The following is a 19,965-nucleotide window of genomic DNA, read 5'->3' on the forward strand; positions in this document are numbered from 1 at the left end:
CACTGTTAAAATGAAAAATGAAAGATATAGATATATGTTTAATTCATTCAAATTATTTTTTAAAAGCTATAGTCTGATTTTAACTGTATTTTGCTTTAGCTTTTCCTAGCTGAAAAGCTGGTTCATAGAAAGTGTCAGTATACTCTCACGTTATCAGCTAGCACTAATATTAGTTATACATTAGTATCTCCTGTCTACAGATACAAGGTACCACGGTTCTACTTTCTGAAAAGAGTGCAACTTCGCATAAGCTTTTTTGACCTCACACTGTGACCCTCATACCAGCATCCACAGGCTACAGGTCATGACCTCATGAATTAGCATCATGGAAATAAGGGCCATTCCAGGTTTAGTTACAGAACAGAACACTGTAGCAACACATTCTTCAGTCTTTTCTCTTTCTAGCTGCACAGTGCAGCTTTGTTTACTCCTCAAGAAGACAATACACAACACAAACTTCAGTTTTAATTACTAGGACTCTAAATCCTGTTCTCCTGTGCTAACGGTCTGATTTCCTGCTACACTATTCATTCAGGGTGGATCAAAAGTCAGTATCATTGAGTCATTAAATCAACCTATTAAAAAGTAAAAGAGATATTACTGTTGAAGAGAAGACTCTAATATCTCTCCTTCACAAAAAAGATCTCAAATAAATTATCACTATTAATGTTTTACTGCCAAAGTAGACTGCTTTGAATACACTTTCTATGACAAAACACGAATTGTATAGTTTTAGACAATACTGAGTTTTTGTTTATTAAATAATCTATATTTAAGACATTCAATTTATATAAACTTCCAACTACATTTCTAAACAAGACCCCTTTATTAGTGAACTTTCTCTTATGGTGAATTCATGAAGTAAATAGAACCAAGTTATTAAATGAGTGAGGTTTTAGCACACAAATTTTGAAGCACACAGGAGATTTTTTTAAGCTTTTAATTTTTTTGCTCAGCAGGGGGAGCTAGCATCCTCATCCTTGAAAGTCAATAAATGCACAAGCTGAACATTTGAATGTTATGCTTTTAAACCCATGTACAGTATGTTTATTCAATTGAGAGTCTGTCAATGAGCAAAGTATTTAAGTCATACCACAGTGAAATAAAATATTTTACATTACCTTTATCCTGGAAATCTTGAGGGTAACTGCAGGAGAGGGATAAAAGAAAGACAACATAAAGCAATATGCATTTGGAGAGTCTCAGGATGTGACAAACCCAAATACAGAAAAATTAGTTTCCAAATAACAGTTTTGAGCTATGAGTACTGATGTTGCAAATTTATACTGCAAATTTTCACCTTTATTAAAACATTTAATCAGTTCTTTTTCCAGTGTTTTTGAATTTTAGAGCATGGTTATCAAACATTTTAAAGAAATTCCATGGAATAGTGACAAATAAAAAATGCCACTTAAAAACAGATTCAGGTGTAATACTAAAAATACTTAAAAAAAGATTCTAACATATTTGCTCAAATAGCTTAATTAAAATGGTGAACATATGATATAACATTTACTTTTCCATTACCTTCCCAAAAGTTAATATCATATTTTAAGATGTCTCAATACAAATGAAAGCCATTTATCAGAAGTTACATATCACAATCTTTTACATGTTTTATAATGAACACATTGTGATTTGGATTTGGCTTGAATATTTTAGCAGCATATAAAAACAAAATGGATATGCAGGAGATGCTTGTTAATTAAGATATTGATATGCGTTTAAATATAATAGCTCTTTGAATACATATTCACAATAAGCAAGGCTTAATAAAATTTAAGCAACAACTCTTACATGGAATGATACTACTATACCTCTTATACTGAGTGATACTACTTGCTGTGGTGAAAACTACATGCATTGCCATGTTCCCCAAAGCTACGATCCTTGCGACATATGTGAACAAAACAGTTGCAGGGTGCAGAGACACAATAAGATGCAAGGTAAATAAGTAAGGAAAGGTTATTGTTATGTATGGCTTTAACTAAAATCTCAGGAAACTTGAATTTATTTGAGTAGGTGTAAAAAGGGGAACTGATCAGAATAACTGGCAAGTAAGATGATCTTAACAGCTGCATTTTGTATGGACCAGAAGGGATGGTGCAAGTGTCAGGAAACCCATTTAGGCAATGGTTAAAAGCAATTAAAATGAGAATCCAGGAGGCCCTGTGTGAGAGACTTAGAAATGCAAGCAGAGATAAAAGGCTAGATCTAAGAAACATTGTGTAGAAAATAGCAATGTTTGGATGAGTAGAACCGGTTGGAGAAATCAAAGGTGACTAACAGTTGCAGATTTTGGGGCATGGATGATAATAAGATGGGTGGCGTTAGCAGTGATAAAGGTGGAAATGGGAGAATTTGGAAATAAAAATAAGGGCTGAAATCTTGGCCCCACTGAAGTCAATGGCAAAGCTCCTGTTTACTGTAACTGGGGTCCAGATTTCACCAAAGTTCAGTTTCAGCATGCTGAGTTTCAGTTCATGATAAGACACTCAGGAGAAGACAGAGAGGAGTAGAGATGTAGGACTGAATGGAAGGAAACAAGTCAGGAGTGGAGAGTCATCCTAGAAACACAGCTAATGAAATCACCCAGGAATGAGTTGTAGAGAAAGAAGGGCCAGAATCTAGGACAGAGCCCTGGGGGACCCCTATGGAAAGTGGAAGAGGGGAGGAGGACCACCTACCAAAAGAAACATTAAATGGATAGAGAGGTAGTAGAACCTTTAAATTATAAACATTTGGGGGCCGGTTCTACACCTTCCTCATTAGAATAGCACTGAGTATACTGTCACCACTCAGTTACACTATCACTGGCATTGTAAAGGAGTGTGACATGACAGCCAAGGATGAATATCAAGAAGGAAGGAGCAATCACTGTGAAAAAAAGCTGTGGAGAGGCTGAAGAGGAGAAGAAGAATGAGTGCCAGAACATATCCTAATTTAAGATACAACATACTGCAGAACAGATTTTTTTTTTCAATATGTGTAAAACTAGGGCCAAATCCTCCTCACCCAGGTAGTTTGACTGAAGTTAGAGAGTGGAACTAAGTCTCAAACTATATTCTCTGAAACAACATTAAGAAGACAGCTTTGTCTGGTCTATGCTGCACTTAACAGTTTTCAATAGCAGTTTAAAGGAACTTGTTGCTTAAAACTATTTTCAGCAATGGTTAAATTTCCTAGCATAAACAGGGCTAATGAGAGAATAGGTTAAAACAAACAGATGTTGAAGTCAGTGGACAGAGTTATGCCAGCTTACATCAGCTGAGAATCTGACCCAATGAAAATAATCATGCAACCGCAGGAAGCATCCTGGACAAGTTCTTCCAATATTACTGTTTTTATGTTTTAAATAACTCATTAGTCAGAGGAAGATAGGTCCTGGACCAAGAACCAACGCCCTGATCCCACAAAGGAATCCACACAGGCAGACACCTTCTGCCCACACTCCCCACTGAAAAATTGAATCCTGTGGGGATTCAATTCAATTCACCCATGTAGATCCCTTTGCAAAGTAGCCATATAAAACTCCTTGTTAAAACAGAGTAGTTATCAAAAGAGCAACAAGCATTTACTAATAAAATTAAAACAGTAGAGATGACTTACTTAGCCTTGACCTCTTTTATCTTCTTAATAAGGGCATCCTTTTTCTCCTTTGCTCTCTTGGATAAATTTTCTCCTTTGAGGGTATCAGATATAAATGTGTCAACATCTAGACCATGAGGGGGAAAAAAAAAATAAAGGTTACACATTATAAGGGAAAAAGTGATAATCTTCTGAAGACAAATATCCCCATGATGGATTGTTCTGATAATATCACTTACGAAGAAACCTATTTTATCTGTTCTATGTATAACATGGTTGAAATATTTCAGATTCGAAAACTGGATAAATTTGTTCTCTGCTCTACTTATGCTTAGCACAGCAAATACTGTTTCGACATTTGGCATCATTAAACGAGCAAGCAATACACAAGACTAAATAAACCTTGGTGCTATGGCAAATACATTGTACCACTTATGGTATACAGCTAATAGAATAATCAGCTTTTGTGCATAAGTTACATTCATGTTATTTTATAAGTTTAAATTTCAAAAAGTGGCTGAGTCATTTACGACATTATAGCAGAACCAGATGAAGTCACTACTGGTATGGATCAGTTGCTGGTTCCTTATAAATTCAATTTTCAGATGTTTATACATTGCCATTGTACCCCATATTGAGCTAATACTTGATATCCAAGGCCCGCTCCTGCAAACAGTTACGCAGGCGCTTAATGTTACATAACTGAATAACCCTATTGAAGTCAACAGAACTACTCGTGCTTACAGCATCTGTACACTTGCAGAATCAAGGCCCAAGTTATGAGCTGCAATATACTTTTTTTATTCTTAAAGCAAAAGATAAACTGATATTTAGAAATGAACTGTTTAAAAACAATATTGTTTTAGTTGTGTGAGAATTTTGTCCCACTCCAACTAAAGAGGTTTGATCATTCAAAATTAATACCCATTTCCCTATTCTTTTTTGTTTTCAAAATGAGTATGTTATTTCATATTGAAAAAGACATGAGAAAAACAGTAAGCTTACAATATGTTATTTGCATGCTGAATTAACTACAGCCTAATAGACCTAATCCTGCCATTCTTCCTTGGGTTAAACTCCCATCCACTTCAGCGGCTATTATACAGTCCCTACTCCTGAATGATTGTGCTCAAAAGTTCCAGTGACATTGTACCAGTACTAGATAATCCGGACTTTCAATGCAATTTCACTGGAAGCATCACAAACACCTACATGTAGTAACAAACTACACTGTCGGGATAGAAAGGTCAACCAACATAAGGATTCAAACTGAAAAACACCTCACATGGTATTCCAACAGCCATAATATAAGTGGTTTGTGGATATAATAGAGTGTCAATGAAGAGGCTTAGCATTGTTTTAGTGCTTAGTATTTCACAGATTTCCATAATCACAGCTGCTATAGAAGAGCTATTTATATCACACCAGAACTTGACCTATATGTCTAACCTGAAAGTTACTAAATTCAAACAGCACTTGCTATGTTAAAAATTTACCAGATTTTCAGTATACACAAAGAGGGCCAAGTTCTTCCCCACCACTTACACACGTGCTACTCCACTTAAATGAATAGCACTGCATGCATGTAACTGAAGAAAGAATTTAGCCCATAAGATGATAGATCACTCATTTCAATACTCTTATATGGCTCACATAAAGCAGGGTTAAGGTTGGAGCATTTCTGGTATATAGAGGAGTTAGTTGCAGAATGTAAAGCAAATATTCTACTTCAAGTTATTTTATAATAGAACTTCGTATTTAAATTCCCTAACGAGTATTTAATTGCTTATTTTAAGTGTTCATTATGAAGACAAGTTTAAAACTAAGCATGATCCACTTTGCATTTTGTGCTGCAACAGAACAAATTAAGCCAAAAAATTCTTGCTTTCAAAAACTAGTTTAGCCACTATATCAACAAATGTAGCCATGCAATTCTTCATTTTAAAAAAAAAATTACCAAAACATTTTTAGGAGATTCGGATTAGATTGCTATCATCATGCAATCTGTGGCAAAATCTTGAATCTGCAAGGTTTTTGAAGATCTGAACAAGTGCTTTTCACTCAGAGGTGAAGAGAGTGTCCCCCTAATCACATGTAGCAGAGCAGCCCTTAGAGTAGCTGAAGTCTCACTCCAGAAGTGCTACCTTCTGCACAAGGGCAGAAACAAAGGGCCAGTGAGTTAATGTAGTTGCAAATCCTCCAGGCTACCCACAGAAACTTGGGCAGCACTTTGCCCTAGAATCTGTACCCTTTCACAAATCCCAAACATCCTGCCCCTCTCGCTCTGAAGTGCAGTTGGGATGCTGTCCTGAGGTAAATTCCCATGAAGTCAATGGGCCTGATCCCGTTCCCACTGAAAGCATCAACAAAACAGCCAATGACTTCAAAGAGGAGCAGCAAGTGTTCAGCAATTCTCAGCATCAAACCCCAAAGGTTGTGCTGTGTGCAGGGGAGGGAAGAAATAGGCTTGGTGAACCCTTTGCCTTTTATATATTTACTCAACAAGTCAGCAGCTCTGAAGTGCTATTTAGGTAGCAATATGCAAAAACCCAGAGTCACTGTTCACTTTTATAAACAGAAAGTGATGTTTACATTGTAATCTTTAAACTCTTCATCTAATTCATTACAGCACTAGGCCTTTGCAGCCTCCAGCTAAACTCTGCAGGCCACTTTACTTCTTGTTGAATTCCAAACCCAAGCAAAAATACCATCATTCAAGTCACTGTCTGACAGTGCTGAAATTACTGAGCAACAAACATCACTTAAGGCTAGAGTTGCCAGGAGTGCAGTTTTCGACAGGAAAGCCCAGTCGAAAGGGGACCTGTTCAGTGAGATGTACTGACCAGACACTAAAAGTCCAGTTACTGCAGGGGGTGGAAGGCACCGGGTCATTAGCCAGGGCTGCCTCCTACCTGCATCTCGTGGGAGCCGAGAGAGCCCACCTTGGAAGGTAGGGAGGGTGACAGGAAGGAGCGATGGGGGAGGGGAAGAGCAATGAGCAATTGGGGTGGGGTCTCAAGGGAAGAGGTGAGCCTCGGGGAAGAGGCAGGGCAGGGGGAAGTCCAGTGCTACTGCTGTGGTGTCTAGTTTTCAGAAATTAGAAAGTTGGCAACCCTACTTATGGCTTGGGATATGCAGTGTACCCAAACTGTGTTGGGGACCAATGTCTGTGCTGTGGATATAATGCATCCTGTTTGGACGAACTTTGAATGTGAAAGCAGAGATGAAAATAAAGCTTGCAACCTCCAAATACTATAGAAGCAATGCAGAAATGGATATACCATCTATTATCATTGTGAGATTTTGCAAAAAGTCATTGAAATTATGATAAATCTGTTGTTTATTGAAAACAGCAGTGACATGGAGAAGAGATCTTTCCCAATGGGAATACAGATCTCTCCCTCCTTTGGGCTTTTAAGGTAGGCTAAGATACCACAGTAGATACTATTCACCTACATCATTGTTCACCTTCTTATGCACAGAAGAAAAATCAAGTTGCATTCAGAAGCGCTTCAGGAGAGAGTCAACTCAAACCATATTTTGGCACAACATCCTATAGTTTCTAACAAATACAAGTCTTCCTTAGTATTGCTGTTAATATTTGCGGACAGAGCTGGCAAACAAATGCTCTATCAAGTGCAAAACAAAAATTCCAACTCTCTCTACTAGGATGCTAAGGCAGAAATCTTACACATGCTAAATTTCAATGCCAGTATCACACTATAACGTATTAAAAAGTTTAATGCACACTCAGACCTTTCAGCTGCCCATGATTACAACCACTGTTGTAGCCCTGTTGGTTCCAGTATATTAGAGAGACACGGTGGGTAAGGTAATATCTTTTATTAGACCAAATTCTGTTGGTGAGAGAGACAAGCTTTCAAGCTAACACAGAGCTCTTTTTCAGGCCTGGGAAATGTATTCAGTGTCACAGCTAAATATAAGGTGGAACAAATTGTTTAGTATAAGTACTATTATGAGTTAACTACTTATGATAAACAATCTGTTCCACCTTGTATTTCACTCAGACACTCTGAGTACATTCCCCAGACCAGAAGAAGAGCTCTGTGTAAGATCAAAAGCTTGTCTCTCTCACCAAGAAAAGTTGGTCCAATAAAAGGTATTACCTCACCCTCCTTGTCTCTCTCATGATTATGTAGAATGTTCTACATTTTGGTCAAATCTTCCTTTGTTGCACAGCTCCACAAAGGCAGGCAATGTGATGCAGACACACAAGAGATAGAGTCCCCTGCAGAACACCTGTGTAGCCTAGAGTAAAGTGCTCTGGGCTGGGATCCAGGAAGCCCTGAAATCTAAGCTCATCTCTTCTAGTCACTGTTGTTTGTATTTCTATGCACTTCATAGTCTTTATTACTGAACAGGGCTTCATACCTCTACATTTAGGAGGGAAGTAAGTATCATTCTCCCCAGAGGCCATTCAACACAATCTGCCACCATAGGCAAAGCTCCAGCCCCTCTCCTCACAGGCCTAGGCAGCACATTAGGGCCAGCTAGCCAGAGCACCCTCTGATTCCCCCATTCCATAATAAACCTAACGGAGATGTTTTGCTTGAAATCATTTGTGTTGGAACTGGGAATAGAAGTCAGATCTCTAATATGACAGATGCAAGTCTCACCCACTTCGCCATATTGCCTCTTGGACTGAATGAGCCAGTGCTTGTAACTGCTACTCTAACCACTAGTTCATTCTCCCTTCCCAAGGACAAGAATAGATTCCTGAAATCCTGACCCCTGACATTCTACTGCTGTGAGGAAAAAAGCTGTGTAATCCACTGGTAAAGTATGCACCACATCCCTCAAAAATCTGGTCCACTCAAAGGATATCTTTAACTCAAGCATTAGAGGTGGGGTGACCAGGTGTTCGGTTTTCAACTGGAGCACCTGATCGAAAAGGACCCCTGGTGGCTCTAGTTAGCACCGCCGACTGGACCGTTAAAAGTCTGGTTAGCGGTGCTGTGCAGCTAAGGCAGGCTAGTCCCTACCTACATTGGATCTGCACTGAGCCCCAGAAGCAGCCAGCAGGTCCGGCTCCTAGGTGGGGGGCCACAGCTTCATGCGCTGCCCCTGCCCTGAGCACCGGCGCCACACTCCCATTGGCCAGGAACCACGGCCAGTGGGAGCTGTGGGGATGGTGCCTGTAGGCAAGAGAAGCGCGCAGAGCCACCTGTGACACCTCTGCCTAGGAGCTGGACCGGCTGGCCACTTACGGGGCAAAGTGCAGAGCCAGGACCAGCAGGAAGCCTGCCTTAGCCCCCCTGCTGCACCGCTGACCGGGAACCACCGGAGGTAAGCCCGCACCCCAACCCCGAGCCCCCACCCCCTGCCTCAGCCTTGAGCCCCCCGCAACCCAGAACCACCTCCTGCACTCCAAACCCTCAGCCCCACCCCAGAGCCTGCATCCCCAGATGAAGCCCTCACCCCACCCCAAACCCAGGCCAGAGCCCTCTCCCACATCTTGAACCCTCTGCCGCATTCCTCAGCCTAGAGCTCCCCCTGCACCCTAAACACCTCATCCCTGGCCACACTCCAGAGCCCGCACCCTCAGACAGAGCCCTCACCCCCTCTGCACCTCAACGCGCCGAGCCCTCCCACACCCTGAACCCCTCATCCCCAGCCCACTCCAGAGCCCATACTCCCAGACGGAGCCCTCACTCCCTCCTGCCCCAGCCCAGAGCCCCCTCCTATACCCTGAATTCCTCTGCCTCACTCCCCAGCCTGAAGCCCCCTCCTACACCCCAAACCCGTCATCCCCAGCCCCACTCCCACCCCAGAGCCCACACCCTCATACAGACCCCTCACCCCGCTTCTGCACCCCAACCCCCACCTAGTGAAAGCGAGTGAGGGTGGGGGAAAGCGAGCCAACTAGGGAGGGGGAATGTAGTGAGTGGGGGACAGGGCCTCAGGGAAGGGGCAAGGCTACGGTGTTAGTTTCTGTACGATTAGAAAGTTGGCAACACTAATTAGAGGTGTGTTGTGAGAATCTGAAGATTCAGGATTTAAACCCTGCTGCTGACACATGTGGGAGTTCCTTGTGGTTGTACCTGAAGGCATTTCTATTTATCCATCTCTCTTTTTAAAACAACCAGTTTAATTCAAACAGTGAGAATGCCTGTTAAAACAGGTTTTATAGTAAAACAGTTATAATTTGTCAGTTACAGTGAGACATGGAACAAAACATAGCTGTTGCCCTTTTCATTCATTATTCTCACACATTTTGATTGCTTCTATCACACACTGACAGACTAGAGGGCAAGACGTATGCACATGCTATATAATCCATATTTCTGCAGCAAAAGGAGCCAGAGTTCCTTTGCTGACAGTTTATATTTAGCTCTATAATTACAAAGATGAATAGACATGGAGAAACTATTCCACACCAAAGTTATCTTAAAAAAGTTAACATACAAGCCCTCAAATAATTGATGTTAATAACAGTGTTTGTTTTGCTACTGTTTATATTTAATTATCTTAACCTTGTCTGAAGTAATCTAGAGAAAAAATATTTTCATGCTGAAATGAATAGTAGATGCAGAACTGAAAGATCTAACTGATAAGATCTGATTCACAAATTGCTGTCAAAAAAAAGACTACAAACAGATAGAAAAAAGGACAGATGACTAAAATATGGTACTAGCTCATTGGTAATTAATCAAATGGTTTATTTAGTTTAAAACTTGATTGCCATTAGGTATAACCAGTCAAAATTTTAACATACATTTTTATTTTGTTTATATTTTACATCTATCCTTTGTGTAGAAATGTTTAAGTCAGAGTTATTTTGGTTTGCAATTATCAATATAAACATACAGCAAGGACTTGGGCATCACAGTATTTCAGTGGGTCTACGCAGATAACTTTGGGAATTTTCCAGTTACTGGTGGCAGAATACGAACAGAAGGCCCAGTTCCTCAGAACCTCATTCTTGTGAGTGGTCAGTGTCTTATGCTGAGGAGTTTTATGAAGGCAATAAGACTATTCTTGTGCATGAAGGCTACTCACATAAGGCTTTTCAGGATTCAGCTAAGAAAACTATACAAAAGGGAAAATATAAAAATTTACAAACAACAAAAAATGTTTGGCCATCTGAACATGCTTCTGCAGCCTAGCTTTCAGCTCTGCAATGATACAGCATTTTATCAATCATTCCAAATCCAACATAGCTGTTTGCATTGCATATTACTAAAGAGAGTAAATATCTGCTGTACTTGAAGTAAACATATTATAAGAAATATACTTTGGAAGTATGACCAGCTTCAAATGGACACAGTATCTCTTAGCAGTACTAGGTCTAGTTTTAGGAAGCAATTAACCAAGCTGACTTCAGAATCTGCACAGAAATCTATTGATAAATTGTCTTCAGACTTATTCCCTATCAGGCAACAACCTCTGTAGCTGACTGTCCATTTGTGCTACAAATCACGATCTGCAATGCATGCAACATTTGCTCTTTTCCATCAAAAGGAAGACCATTGGATGGTTTGGAAAATTTCCTCCCAGAGTTTGCCAAATAAATGTTGGATCTCATTGAACATGCTACTTGTCCTGTTTTGATTTACATTTGTATTTATACAGCGACAAAATATCTGTTACAAAAGAAAAATGAAGACAGACTTGCAACTGTAAGACAGCTAGCTGAAAACAGTGCATTGGTATAGGCTGACAAGTATTTAGACCTTTCTTTTGCCACATAGAATCTTTTATGGGGAGTCCAGTTGCATCTTAAACCACCATAAGGAAGACCATCTTTCTATATTACTACCAACATAAAATGAATTTATTGATAAAATAAACAACCAGCAATTCCCTTCAATGATTTACAGAGTAAAAGCACACCTAGATTGTTCAGGTCCTCAACTAAAATCAAACATCTAGGACATTTCAAATAAATTACATTCAGGACAAAGTTCTAATCTCACCCTACAGGGATTGGAACATTTTCTTCTCCACACCTCGCACCGGTTACAGATGACTGAAGCACACTAATACAAATCAAGAGCAGTTTACGACATGATTCCAAATGAGCTACAGTAAACAATCTTAAGGATTAACCTAAGATTTACACGATATGCTACATTATACTGCATCTATTGTGGTTTGTTGACATATGATTAGAAAAGAAATGTAAACTTAGTCAGATGATAAAGATGGTTTGTCTTTTTCGATTAACGCAGAGTGTAAGTGAGTAATGAGTGTATAAAAAATAGTCTATGCCATTTTTATCACTCATATGACACTTATTCTCAAATTTATGGCAGACACAATTTGAACAAAGTTTCAAATCACTGGAGGCTATTTCTTACCAGGAAGCTTGTGTAGGGCTCTTTACCTCACTGTTTCCAGTCCCACTCCAGTACTATTTAAATACATATTAACAGCTGCAGACACCTTCAAAACAACTTCTGGATTAAGCAGAAGCCAAAGTTCATGGAATGTGAATCAAAGAGTTATGAGAAAAAAAAATCTCTTTTCACTAATATGGGGTCAACGAAGAAGCAGATGTCATTCTTTATGCAAAATGTATTATAAAGTCCCATCATGCTTCCAATGAGGACCGTGACCCTAAATTACAAAGAATCTGGTAGCAAGTTCTATTTTTCAGTTGTTTAATAGTTTTCATTAGGAAACATTTGACTTTTTTAGGGATGTTTGCACATATCTTTAGATACTCATCAGGAAGAAAAAGTCTCGGTGCTAGAGAAATGCCTTTTCTTTCATCTCAGAGAATTCTGTTAAAATTTGGCTGAACAATAAATGTTTAAAAACTGTAATTTCCTTTCTGCATAGTTTACATAGTCAGCACGATTTTGGAAACATAGCAAAAAAGTAGTTGAACATGAATATTCCAGTCTATGACCAGGTCCACATTGCCACAGAAGCAGCAGCACCAGCTGATACTGCACTGGGAACCCCAGGAGTGGACAACTTCCCCAAGAGAGGGAAGAAGAGATGGCCTGTTGGGCTCCCCTCAACAAATCGTGGCCCATCTCTCTTCTGGAGGCACCACCTAGGCACAAAGTTTTCCCCCTACCTCCCAGAGTGAAGAAGGAAGGGGAGAGAGAGCACTAGACTGGGTCCTGCCTCCCCTTATGGACACAGAGCATGGCCCCACTCACCCATATCTGCCCCTCTGGGGGCACCACATAGGTAAAGAGCTCACCATCACCACCACACACACACACACACACACACACGATAAAGAAGACAGACAGACATCTGGACTGGGCTCCCGTCGGCCACCTCCTGCAACAAGCACATTGCCACAGTGGCCCTTCCTCCTACTTCACAGACACAGCTTTCTCCTGCTTCCAACCCATGTATAATCATTCCTGTAGCTCACGCTGTGCTTCAGTGCTGAAGGTTCAGTGTTAAACCCTACCAATAATACATGACAGCACAGGTCGTACAGTTGCTCACAACAGAATTTTTTAAAATCTTTTTCCACTGAAAAAACAGATAAGAATGTTATTTAGGTTGCAAAGCCAAGCATTCAAAAGTTAGGAAATAAAGTTGCCCATGTAACTGAATTCATTCCCCTTGTGTGTATGCATTATGACAATCTTTAATTACATAATTACGTACTATTTTTCCAACGGAGCCCTACTTATTGAGTGTACAGGATGAATGTACACTGTACAATTCAATCAGGCTTATGAAGTGAATGAGAAAGTTTGTAGGATCCTCTTTCTTTGTTGCAGAAGTTGGAAGAAGTGTGTAGAAAATGAAGCTAGAGACGACTGGGGAGGGGGGAAAGAAAGGTCCTGTGGTTAAAGCAAATGAATGCCAGTCAGGAGAACTCAGTTCTATGCTGGCTCTGCAATAGGAACTCTAGGTGCTGTTTTGCAATTTATACAGCCTGAACTGTTCATAGGTAGTCAGTCCCTAATTGTTTCTCTCTCACCTGGGGTCTGATATACAGAAGTGCTAAGCAGTCACAACTGCAACTGAAGCCAATGGAAGCACTTCTCCGACAGTAAGGCAGCTTGATCTGGAGAAATAAGTACATGGTTTGGAGACAGAGGGTCTTGCATTCGAACCCTGGCTCTCTACTGATTCAGTGTGTGGCCTCAGATATGTTTCTTTCTCAGTTTCCCCATGTGTAAAATGGATGATACAGAGATGAATTCATCAGTATTTGTGAGCCACTTAAATACAACATTAATAATCACCACAGAAAAGGCCAAGACGAAATGAATAATGCACTGCAGACTTTGGATAATATGCAGTAAATAAGGTAGGAGTTACTAATTTAATGAAGATAAAAATACTGAACAGCTGCCTCTTCTCTCAAGTACCACCTAGGCAATGTAGAGAATGAGGCTAGTGTCCTGTGAAAAAAAAATAGTGCGTGATCATATAATTAAAGACAGTACCATAAAGCAGTGCTTCTCAAAGCCAGTCCACTGCTTGTTCAGGGAAAGTCCTAGGCAGTCCGGGCCGGTTTGTTTACCTGCCATGTCCGCAGGTTTGACCAATTGTGGCTCCCACTGGCCGCGGTTCGCCACTCCAGGCCAATGGGGACTGCGTGAAGGGTGGCCAGCACATCCCTTGGCCTGCGCCGCTTCCTGCAGCTCCCCCTTGGCCTGGAGCGGCAAACCACGGCCAGTGGGAGCCGCGATCTGCCAAACCTGCAGATGTGACAAGTAAACAAACCGGCCCAGACCACCAGGGGCTTTTCCTGAACAAGCGGCAGACGGGCTTTGAGAAGCACTGCCATAAAGCACACACTGGGATGTATGAGGGGGTGAATAGAGATGGCTTGTGCAATCTCAGCTCTGGTATTTCCTAATTTTCAAAGTGCTTAACTATCGGCTTTGCAACTTAAATAACTTTTAACACAGCTTTTTTGTATATGACCTGTATGAAGTATTTGTTGGTGTGGTGGGTCATGCTTGGCCTGCACTGGTACTGTCAGGGTTAACGCCACCCTTTGGGCCAAGGAGGCCACGCCCCCTTGGCCCTGCTGGTCATGTTCCAGCTGGAGACCAGATATAAAAGGGAGCAACCCAGCTCATTCAGGGTGGACTGCTGAGGAGGGAGGATGTATGTGGTGACCTCCAGACTGGGAATGCTGAGGCTCTGGGTGCCCTGGTGAATGCCCAAGCTCCTGCAGATGCCCAAGGAGTAATGGAGCTGCTGGGAGTCACACAGGCTGAAGAGCCCAAAGAACTTGGAGATGCTGGGACCACTGCACCAGGGACAGGGTAGGAAGCAGCACAGTGCAATAGTCATGTGTTGGGTGCTGTCAGTGTGTTTTGGATAGATTCCCCTGCTGACCCAGTAGTGAGCACACTTGCCACTGCCAGGGCCCTGAGCTGGGACCTGGTGGAGCAGGGAGGGCCTGGGTCCCCCTACCTGACTGCCCCCACCCCCAGGTGGTGGCCAACTCCACTGTCTGGCCACTAGGCCACACAGCCCTGAGAGAGGGCAGTCATATTGACTTACCTAGGCCACACTGTACCAAGACAAAGGTGATTGCCAAGATTCAGCTGTGGGGAAACAACCCTCACCCTGCCCCAAAAGGGGGGTGTGCTTGCCTTGTGACAGCTGGATTGTTAAAAGCTATCCTGCTTTCTAGAAAGAATGCACAGGAGTGATGTTTTCAACTGAATAGCACAGATGCCCTCAAGGCTTTTTCTCCCCACCCCAATTCAAAGGACAGACATGTCTGTAAGGGTTAACTAGACAATATCTGTTATTACTCACCCCTTTGTCTCCAGAATTCTTAAGTATCCTGTCTAACCTATAAAACAGTCCCTCAGCTCTATACATGTTTTATTATGCTCAAAAAGAGCTAGGAGAGCAACAAGTATTAAGTATGCTTTTCCCTCAAGTACTCTGATAAACCCGAGTGTGCACTGGGGTTGGTGTATTAAACTGTAAACATGACTTTCACTGTAACTTAAAGATCAAGATATTTGTGTAGTCAATTTTAAATTATTTTAAGAAAAGTTTAAAAACACACCACTTCATCATTAAACTTGTTTACTGAAGATAGTAGTTGTAAAGAGTACAGCTTCACTTCACACTAGAAGAACTGTAACCCAAGGGTATTTTACAGACTAAACAGGTAGTTATCAACAGTTAACTTTGCATTTCACAGTCACTGTAATCAATGAGACCCTCTATGTACAGCTGTCCCCCAGCCTGTACATGAAAGGCTCAGCTGCCTCTGCAGCGCTGCCTCATTGAGCCTTATAGAGGCCTTTTCAAGCAGTCTGTGCTGGGGGAGAGTGGAGACTAAATAGGATTGGGGGGGGGGGGAAGGATGCACATTATTAGAAGAAATAATATAAACTCAGACTATTATTTCATCTGCATAGATCCCCTTAGAGATCTCATGGGCAGCCATGTCAAGCACAGTTCCCAGCAAGGTGGAAGCTGCAGGGTGCCAGAGGCAAAGAACTTCCATGAGGATGCCCCTGGGTCTCCTGAAGAATGCTAGAACCTTGTGGATCCCTGAAAATTTGCCAGGTTTGGAGTCTGCAGCCTACTCCTTTGGGATGGGGGGGGGGTCACCAACGTGCCCCTGATATTACAAGGTAATTGGAGGAAGGAAATCTCTATGCAGAGGATTTTACTGCAGAAGGGGTTCTAGTCCAACACTTGTTTACAAAATGTTAATTACACATAGCCTTAACCTTTCTGAGACTACTTTGTAAACCTGCCTCCTTAAAATTAGGCATCTAAATAAGTAGCCTTATTTTAAGAGGTACTGAACTAAAGCTAAGTTTAGTGGGAGATGTAAGTACTCTGTCCCTGTGAAATTCAGGCCATTTCTTCAGGTGCCCAGGTGTGGCTTTACGAGCCTACCTTTAGGCACCGGAATTTGAAGAATGTGGTCTAAGTGTCTTCTCCAAGGTCACGTGGAAGTCTGTGGCACAACCAGGAATAGAAGCCAAGTTTTCCAGTGCTTTAACAACTCAAACTGAAGTAGTCATATGCTGCAAAGTCTGTCTCACACTTTTTCCAAAGCAAAATAATAAATCCTGAGTTCTGAGACATTTCACTTACCCCAAATCAGTAACAATTAGCTATTCAGTGCTGCAAAAAAAAGGAAATCAAGTACACTAGTGTAAATCTTGCACATAAAATAAAGCATGCCTCAAACCATTTTCTTTAAATTTTAGATGTGTTAAAGCCTCTTTTATGTATACTATTGCTGGTCACTTTTGTGGTGAGAGAGTATTCTTTAGTAGTCAATCACACTTCATGTCTATATAAATATAAACACCTGCACAGCCATACCATAATCTCACACATTTTATTGAAACAATATGTGATGCACCAACACAGTAACATTTAAATTAAGCCAGGTGATCTAGGACTATACTGTTTTCCGATGAACTAATACATTTTTCTGTTTTATTGGTTTTGGGACAAGTAAACTGTCAAAAGGGATCTCTAGACCAGAGGTGGGGAACCTTTTTTCTATTGGGGCCACTGACCCACAGAAAAAAACAGTCATAGGCCACACACAGCGGTGGTGGGTTGTGGGAGCTTGGGGCTTCCCCTAGGCTGCAGGATGGGACCAGAGATAAGGGGTTCAGGGTGAGGGATGGGGCTCTGGGCTGGGGCAGGGGTGTGGGAGGGGGTGATGGCTCCAGCTGGGGGTGCAGGCTCTGGAGTGGGGCTGAGGATGAGGGATTTGGAGTGCAGGAGGAGGATCGGGGCTATGGCCAAGGGGCTTGGAGTGCAGGAAGGGGCTCAGGCTGGGGCAGGGGGTTGGCTCCAGGAGGGAGTTTGGGTGCAGAAGAACGCTTAGGGCTTGGGCAGGGGGGAGTGGGGGTGCAGGGTCTGGGAGGAAGTTAGGGTGCTGGAGGGGGTTCCGACCCAGAGCAGGGGGCTGGGGTGCAGGTGTGGGGAGGGAGTTAGGGTGCAGGAGGAGGTTCAGACCTGGAGCAGTGGGTTGGGGGTCTGGGTTCCAGCTGGGCAGCGCTTACTTTGCTGGCGCCTGGTCAGTGGCGTAGCGGGGCTAAGGCAGGCTCCCAGAAGCAGGCGCCATGTCTGGCCACTAGACGGAGAGGCCAGGGGGCTCTGCACGGTGCATGCTTCCCACGCTTGCAGGAGCTACCACCGCATCTCCTATTGGCTGCAGTTCCTGGGCAATGGGAGCTTCGGAGCTGGCAATGGGGTTGGGGGTGGGCAGTGCGCAGAACTTCCCTGATCGCCTCTGCTCCTAGGGGCTGCAGAGATGTGCTGGTAGCTTCCGGGAGCTGCGCAGAGCCGACCAGACTCTTAACAGCCTGGCAACCCTAGCTTCCCCCTACAACGCAGTGAGATGGTGCTTGCAGCTCCAGCACCATGGGGAGTAGGGGGGATGGCCGCTGAAGCTTGGGGCTTGTGGGCCATGGAACGGAGACTTGCCACGGGCCAGATGAAATGAAGCAGTGGGCCAGATCTGGCCTGCAGGCTGTAGGTTCCCCACCCCTGCTCTAGATCAACTATGTTCCTCAAAGATTTGGATGAGGTGCCTTTCAACTCACTGGTTAGGATTCAGCTTGGGTCAGTAGTGACCAAATTTTGGTCACATGATGGCTGTTTCACTATCCACTCCTTCCAATACAAGCCCTCAATTGGTGGACAGGTTTTTACATCACCATTGGTATCCTTAGTAAGACAGGCAGGGTGAGGTAACAACTTCTATTGGACCTACTTCTGTTGGCAACAAAGGACAAGTCTAACATACAGTGCTACATCAATGCAGCTACGCTGCTATACTGCATCTGGTGAAGATGCACTATGACATCAGCAGAGCACTCTCCCATTGGCAAAATTACTCCACCTCGGCAAGAATCATAAGCTAGATCAGCAAGACATGCTCTCCTGCTGTCATAGCATCGGTATGGACAGTGCAAAACTTGTGCAGCTCGAACCCCCCGAGGGACTTCTATGAAGTTAGTTTAACTTAAGTGGTAGTGCACACCTGCCCAAAGACAAGTTTTAGAGCTTTCACAGATCTCTTCAAGTCCTGGAATCAACACAGCTACAACGCCCTTAGTAACCTTGTCAGTTTCAGCTAAGTGGCCAGGCATCAAAACTGGCATGAAGACTGAAGAATGGTCTCACCCCTAGTTTCTCTCTCCAAAATAAGTGAAAGCGCATTATTGAGCAGTTGCAGGAAAGTGTGCAGAGACACATACATGTACCTGTTATCTGAATATTATTTGTAAATATAAGCTAAGCAAATAATATGTAAAAATGGAAAACTCAGAATAAGTAGACAGAGTATATACTGTGAGAGAGACTGAGGAAGTAAGAAGCAGGCCTGTCCTTCCTCATTTCAAATATACTGAAACAGAAAACAGATAGGTTTTGGGTTTTTTTTTAAAGAGCATAAGCAAAGTCTAAGTAAACAGAGCCTGTGGGGAGGGGGGCCTTTAAATACAGAAAAAATAATCGGGAAGGAAAAGATTATAAAACTGTAGAAATTAAGCGTGGCCTTTTCACCATTAAATGAGAAACTACTTTCAGAAACAGTACAAGCCCCTACAATAAAAGCATTTTTTTTTAATTTTACAAATACAAAAAACATTCTTTGGCTTCACATATTCTTACTACCCAGCCACCTGCACCACTACTCTCCAGCTAGTCCTTTACTGTCCCCTTCCAATCACCAACCCTCACCCCTGCTACAAGCACTACACTGAAAGGGTGTGGTGACAACCAAATACAGGAACGAATCAATCCATCTAATAAATGCAAAATAACCCACCATTCCCGAGGTGCAGTTGCCACCCTCCCTGCTCGCACCCTACCTCCTCTCCCACGCCGGACCCCCATGTCTGCTCCCAGGCCCCCCACAAACTCCTTCTCAGACGCCCTCCAAACCCCCTGGGGGCCCCCTCCCGAGTTACCTGCCAGGAGACTGACGATGTCCTCGGGCACGGCGGGTGGGCTGCGCATGCTGAAGGGGGAGGGCAGGGGGCAGCTGCTGGCCTCGGACCCAGGAGGGAGGAAGTGACAGTTCCGCCTCCCCCCCCCGCCCCAGCAGGGGGAAGTCATTGAAACCTCAGGAGCAAGAGGGGGCGGAGCTACGCCTACTCTCCTCTTCCCCTTCCCTCCGCGTCAGTCCAACTGCGCATGCGCCTCTTCCTCGGTCAGGCTCAGGGTTGTGGTGTTACACCCGCTGCTAGGCTCCCGCTGAGCGCAGCCCCAAGCGGAGCCGGCGTGGTCCCTATCACGTGACAACTCCCTCCATTTTTAACGTGGGCATGAAGTTCAAAGATGCCTCAGCGGAGGAGCCGCCCCGCATCCCGCTACCTGAATCAAAGATGGCGCCCAAGCCGATTCATTGGCCTGCTGCCCGCTGGGACAGGGCTTCCCTCGCTGATTGGTTCGTTGTTTCCGCTCCCTCCC

General features: G+C 43.0%; 1 protein-coding gene across 2 annotated transcripts in view; it reads right to left on the reverse strand.

Moving 5' to 3' along the window:
- Positions 1-19,699, reverse strand: part of SKAP2 (src kinase associated phosphoprotein 2) — a 159,915-nt gene extending 140,216 nt beyond the window's left edge. Inside the window, exons 1-3 of one of the 2 annotated variants that reach the window (XM_030550839.1) lie at positions 19,464-19,691; positions 3,610-3,715; positions 1,122-1,147 (exon numbers count right to left, since the gene is read on the reverse strand). In XM_030550839.1, coding sequence (XP_030406699.1) covers positions 1,122-1,147; positions 3,610-3,715; positions 19,464-19,611 — 280 coding nt within the window. In that variant the 5' untranslated portion in view covers positions 19,612-19,691. Of the gene's footprint in view, positions 1-1,121; positions 1,148-3,609; positions 3,716-19,463 lie in introns of both variants that reach the window. The other variant, XM_030550840.1, reaches the window with a different exon arrangement.
- Positions 19,700-19,965: the final 266 nt, after the last annotated feature.

The sequence above is a fragment of the Gopherus evgoodei genome, chromosome 2 (assembly GCF_007399415.2).
Source record: "Gopherus evgoodei ecotype Sinaloan lineage chromosome 2, rGopEvg1_v1.p, whole genome shotgun sequence".
NCBI lineage: Eukaryota > Metazoa > Chordata > Testudines > Testudinidae > Gopherus > Gopherus evgoodei.